We start from the raw sequence: 6,735 nt of genomic DNA on the forward strand, positions 1-6,735 counted from the left end.
AACTTGAAATTTTACGTCTGGGGTAAAACAGTCATTTTACACCCGGAAATTAGAAAACGTCCTGGCAGTGCTCTAATTGATGTTTTATATGTCAATATGATTATTTTAAATTTTCATTGATATTTATATGTTAAAATGTTATTTTTTTAAACGTTCATGGATTTTTATGATTTAATTATGGACATTTAAAAGATATGTTGCATGCTTGATTTAAAAGAAAAACGATATTATTATGCATGTTCTTATTAAGTGATGGAAATACGACACGTTGAAGGACGTGAAGAAATTGTGACTAAATACGATGATATGTTGAAAATATCGTGAGGGTTATGGTCCCAGTAGGAGCTCGACGATCGTGTTTTCATCGATACGAATACTAATACGTGATACGAATACGAATACGTTGATTTGTTGATATGTTGGCCATGGACTTAGTTGACCGGTGAGAGTGTTGCTGATGTCTCCACCACCCAGTACTGTGGTTTTATGTATATGGATTCATCGTCCAATACGATTAAGAATACGAGTCACAATAACGATCTGAATTCAACAAACACGAATATGAATATGAATATGTTGATTAATATGAATATGTTGATACGAATATGAATATGTTAATATGAATATGAATATGTTGTTATGAAAATGTTCATGAAAATGTTTATGTTTAAAGTTTATGCCTTATCATGGAAATGTTATTTTAAGTACGAATATTTTTCACTGTTGCTTATGGTTTTAAACGTATTATTCGTTATCAAGAATATGATGTGTTGAGTATTTAGACTCACTAGGTGTGATTGATGCAAGTGATATAAATAATTATGATATGGGAAAGTCTTGAGGGTTGACCTGACTGGACTGAAGGTGCACACAACCCGAGGACCAGCGCTTCTACTTTCTGCATTTAAGTTTAGGACTTACGTTAAAGATTTTGCGACTATTTATTTATGCTTTTGAGAAATTTTTCAGAGATTTAGTATGAGCTATACTTTTCGTATTTATTTCTTTTTAGGTGTGTAAAACATTGACGATTTTACGATTTAAAATATTTTTCTTTGATTTTGAAATGTTAGTTGATTGTTTATTTTTAAAAATGGTACAAGGTATTTTCAAAATATATATATATATGTATAAAAAAATATTCTATCACATTTTAAGCAAAACGAATAAGCAGACGTTTCAGTTGGTATTAGAGCAAAATTCCTGTAAAGGGTTGTGCCACCATCAACGCCGGAAAGATTAGTCGTCAAGCCTTAGTATGTAAATTTTACATGCTTTATATGATTTGTTATGATGTTACCTGCATGATGACATGAATAATATGTTTATGCTACATGTTTACTAACTTTTTGAGTATATATGCTTTGCATGCTTAAATTGTTAAATAAATTAGGATATGTCACTAGATTATAAAACTTAGATTTAAATGCATGTTGGTCACGTTAGAATTTGGAAAACGTCTAGATAAAATGCCTCCTAGACGTGCCTCTGTCAATGAAAACCAAGAAGAGAACAGTGTGAATCGCCAAGGGAATTCACACCCTCCACCTCCTCCAGGGGATGCTACTACTCGTGCTTTATAAGGGATGGCTTGTCTCTTCGAGCAGCAATTACAGCAGCAGTTACAGCAGGCACCTAGGCCACCACAGGATGCATATGATCAGTTCCAGAGGCTAGGCCGAAAGAATTCTCTAGCACCACCAATCCCAGTGTTACTGAGAGTTGGATTCGTTCACTAGAGGTACACTTTTGTTATCTGAACATGGGGGATGCTGACCGTGGGAGGTGTGCCGCTTACATGTTTAGGGATGATGGTTCTTTATGGTGGGAAGGAGCCGAGCATGGGATTGAAATTGCTACACTTACTTGGACTCGGTTTAAAGAAATATTCGATAAAAAATAATTTACTGTTGATGTTAGAGGGCGACTGATGAGGGAGTTTATGAGCCTCCGTCAGGGAGACTCTACTGTTGCTGAGTTTGTGAAGAAGTTTGATAGGGATTGTCATTTTGTACCCCTTATTGCGAGGGATCCTGCAATGAAGCTTAGACATTTCATGGATGGTCTACGGCCTACCATACGCAATAATGTTATTATGATGGGTCCATTGGATTATGCTACTGCAACCACTTATGCATTTCAGTCTGAGCTTTCTTTGAGGGACATTGATTTTGAGATACAGCGCAAGATGTAGCACCATCAGAATAATAATCATCCAAACAAGAATCCATATACGGGTCCTCCTAGAACTCAAGGGCTTCAAAAGCCCCAAGGTCAAGCCAAGAAACAGGGACAGCATAAGCCGCCACGAGTGCAGCACCAAAACCTGCAGAGGCACCACCATGCAAGAAGTGAAACCGACTACATTATGGACAGTGCGTGTGGGGTACTACTAAGTGCTTCATATGCAAGGAAGACGGACACAAAGGTACTGATTGCCCAAAGAAGAATGCACCTACTGTTGGGCGAGCTTATGTTATGAATGTAGAGGTAGCTGAAGGGGAGCCATACACGACACTTATCACGGGTAACCTAGTCATTTAACATTTTTATATTTCTCTTTATTGCTTGAAATGTTAAATTGGTTATTAGAATTGAATTGGGATCAAGATTAACCTAGTGGAAATTAGGTTGCATGCTCTACCTTAGTTGGAAATTAAGATATGATTCTAGAAACCATAGAAATTGATATTGATTTTGAGCCTTATTTTATGTAAAGGATTTAATAATTCCCAATACAAATTTTTAGGGCCAAAATTAAAGAAAATCAAAATTTATGGGTTGCTAAGGGTTTCGAAATTTACTAAGGGGTCTAAATGCTCGAAAAGTTTAGGGACCAAGAAGAAATTTCCGAATTCTGAAGGACCAAAATGAAAATTTGATAAAATCCAAGGGCAAAAATGCAATTTTTCCAGGAATGCTTAAGTTCAATGCACAATCTTCATATAACCTTGGGAATTAAAAGATAGAAATTTCTTAAGCTTGAACACGAAAAGATTTAAAAGACATTTTCGCCGTAGGGAGGATTATCATTCAAGGGGTAGCTACCTATGCACTGCTAGATTCAGGAGCTACACATTCATTCATATCTGAAACTTTCATCAAAAGACTGAATATTACTCCTCAAGATATGGGTTTGGTTTTCAAAATTTCTATTTCTTTCGTTGATCAAAAGCTCACGTCTAAAATTGTCAACAATTTGGAGCTTTGATTATTCAAAGATGTGATTCGGGCAGACCTTATTGTACTTCATATGCCCGAATATGATATTATACTTCGGATGGATTGGTTATCAGCAAATGGAGCTTTGATTGATATTTGCCAACGATCAGTGTCTGTTCGACCACCTAGTGGCAAATCTTTTGTCTTTGAGACGGCGATAAACAAGCAAATGCCGCACATTATCTCTTGTCTATGTGCGAGGAAGCTTATTAAACGTGGATGCCAAACTTTTCTAGCATGTGTCACTACCGAACCTGCTACTATTAGTCAGAAGATAGAAGATATCCATATTGTCAAAGGTTTTCCTAGCGTTTTTCCCGAGGACATTTCTGGTATTCCACCCGATCGTGAAGTAGAATTCTCTATTGATCTAATGTCGGGCACTGTTCCTATATCTAAAGCACCTTATCGTCTAGCACCTGCTGAAATGAAGGAATTAAAAGATCAAATCCATGAATTGCTAGACAAGGGTTTTATTCTCCCTAGTCATTCGCCATGGGGCGCACCGGTATTATTATTGAAGAAGGATGATGGTAGTATGTGACTTTACATTGATTATCGAGAGCTTAATAGGGTCACTATCAAGAATAAGTACACATTTCCAAGAATTGAAGATTTATTTGATAAGTTGCAAGGAGCATCGATATTTACTCATATTGATCTGCGTTCTGGGTACCATCAATTGAAAGTAAATGAGTAAAATGTTCACAAGACAGCATTTCGTACTAGATATGGGCATTACAAGTTTATGGTCATGCCATTTGGGTTAACCAATGCGCCAGCGATCTTCATGGATCTCATGAATCGCGTATTTCATCTGTATTTAGATCAATTCATCATAGTCTTCATTGATGATTTTTTTTCTACTCTAAGAGCAAAGAGGAGCATAGGATAGCACTGCAAGTACTACAAGATAGAAAGTTATATGCAAAGTTCAGCAAGTGTGAGTTTTGGCTTGATAGAATGGCATTCTTGGGCCACACCATTTCTAGTGATGGCATTGAAGTTGATCCAAGTAAAGTTGAGGCAGTGAAAAAGTGGCCAGTACCAAAGAGTGTTACCGAGATTCGCAGTTTCTTAGGACTAGCTGGCTTTTATCGCAAGTTCATCAAGGGATTCTCATCTATTGCAAGTACCTTTGACATCCTTGACTAAGAAGAATGCAAATTTGTTTGGGGATCCTAGTGTCAAGAGAGTTTTGAGAAGTTGAAGCAAGACTTGATTATAGCGCTAGTATTATCTATGTCATCGGGGCAAGGAGAGTATGTTCTTTATAACGACGCTTCTAAACTTGGTTTGGGCGCAGTGTTGATGCAAAATGTAGTACCCGAACAACCAATATGCGTATATATGTGCATAATTTCTATTATTTAATTTTAAATTGTTACTATTTTAAGAAATTGTTGATTTAATTGCATTTAAATCATTTACGTTATTTTTAAGGATTTTAAATCGCATATTTCAAATTTTAGGTTTTTAGATATATACGCGAGACCGGACCGGAGATAGGAAATCGGAGATGAATTTTATGATCCAAATATATTCCTAAATTTATACCGAGCTAAAAAATAATTTATTTTGATGAAATCAAATGGATTTAAGTCTACTTTAATTAATTAATCACCAATTTAATTGTATCCTTCTTAATTCATCAAGATTATGCTTAATTAACTTTTAATCAAGCTTATCTAACCTAGGATTCTACTTTGCAAAACTTAAACAAATCCTACAACAATTTGGGAAGACAAGTCTCGGTCCTCTCCACTCCACACAATCCCCAACTTGACACCATTTAACTCCCCCATCAAGAAAAAAAAAGGCCACCCATTCTGCACAAATAGGACATGCATGATATCCTTTCACAACACATCCTGACATGTTCCGATATGTAGGAAAATCATTGATTGTCCATAGTGGAACAGCTCTAAGAGAGAAATTTTCTTCTCGATATGCATCATATGCTTCAACACCTTTATCCCATAAGCATTTTAAGTCGTCAATAAGAGGTGCTAAGTAAACATCAATATCACTAACCGGCTGTTTAGGACCATATATAAACAAAGTGAGCATCACAAATTTTCTCTTCATACACAACCATGGTGGAAGATTGTATGTGATCATTAAAACAGGCCAACAACTATATGCAGAACTCATCAAACTATGAGGATTGATCCCGTCTGCTGATATAGCCAATCTAAGATTTTTTGGCTCATAAGCAAAATCTGGCCACATGCGATCAAATAATTTCAAAGAGGGCGAATCTGCTGGATGACACAAGTATCCATCACGAATTCTTTTATCAGCATGCCAAGTTAACTCCTTTGATATCGCCTTATTCCGAAACATTCTTTGAAATCTTGGAATATATGGGAAATACCACAAGACCTTTGCAGGAATTCCTTCCTTTACCTTCGATTTGTTGCCCAACTTCCACCTTGACGTCCCGCAAGTAGGGCAATTTGCAAAATCTTCGTGCTCCTTTCGGATTAAGATACAATCATTAGGACAAGCATGAATTTTCACATAGTCCATCCCTAATGTGCGTAAGCTTTTCTTTGCATCATACAAGGATGAAGGCAATTCATTGTGATCTGGAAGCATTTCTCCAAACAAAATAAGTAGATCAATGAAACTTTTATCACTCCAACTATATTTTTCCTTCAAGTTAAATAATTTCACAACCGCAGATAACTTTGTGAATTTAGCACATCCAGGATATAAAGGTTTATCTGCATCTTCATGTAGCTTATTGAATTGGCTTGGATTCTCAGCATAACTTTCATATACACAATGCACCATATCTATAGGTTCCTCACTAAATGATTTGTGTTCATCTTGTCCTACTCGATCATTATCATTCATTGATCTCTCTTTCGTAGATCTTTCCCCATGCCATATCCATGTATGATATGTCAAATCCATACCATTACAATACAAGTGTGCCCTGATAGTTTCAACATTTTTCTTCCTTATATTACCACATCTTGCACATGGACAAGGTATTGCATCAGAATGGGAAGCATTTTTTAGTTCAAACTGCAAGAAAGACTCTACTCCAACATCAAATTCATGTGATAGCCTATCTTTTGACATTCCATTCTCTGTCCATTGTTGGTACAACTACTCAGCTAACAATGAGCCCAACCCTTCAAAACAATTTTAAATAATATAAAAAAAATCTTTTATTGAAAGCCTATCTTTTTAATATATATATATACACACACATGTATACATAAACAGAATTCATGTAGCTACTCCTTACCCAAAGTAGGCTAGTAAGACTCCTGCAAACTTCTCAGATCAGTATACACCTAAAGGCGCTGGAAGTAGTTCACATTCCTGCAAGACCTGCAACAGGTACATTTTCTCGCAATTGTAAAATATTCTCTGCATCTAATCTACATTACACAAAAGAACCACATTAATCATTTCTACTTCAAATACAAATCATTTTCTTTCAATGACAAGCAACAACCACAAATAAAATAAGGTGCACCGATGACAACATTTGTA

At 36.0% G+C, this 6,735-nt stretch overlaps 1 protein-coding gene across 1 annotated transcript; it reads right to left on the reverse strand.

The window, feature by feature from the left end:
- Window positions 1-4,923: 4,923 nt before the first annotated feature.
- LOC142537623 (uncharacterized) lies at window positions 4,924-6,315 on the reverse strand. Its single transcript, XM_075643124.1, has one exon. The coding sequence runs from the start codon at window positions 6,313-6,315 to the stop codon at window positions 4,924-4,926; it is 1,392 nt and encodes a 463-aa protein (XP_075499239.1).
- Between the last annotated feature and the right edge of the window lie 420 nt (window positions 6,316-6,735).

This window comes from Primulina tabacum, chromosome 2, assembly GCF_025594145.1.
Source record: "Primulina tabacum isolate GXHZ01 chromosome 2, ASM2559414v2, whole genome shotgun sequence".
NCBI classification, from domain to species: domain Eukaryota; kingdom Viridiplantae; phylum Streptophyta; class Magnoliopsida; order Lamiales; family Gesneriaceae; genus Primulina; species Primulina tabacum.

Coding starts and splice junctions, on each gene's coding strand:
- LOC142537623 (XM_075643124.1), bottom strand. CDS start 6,315: ATGTCAAAAGATAGGCTATCACATGAATTTGATGTTGGAGTAGAGTCT.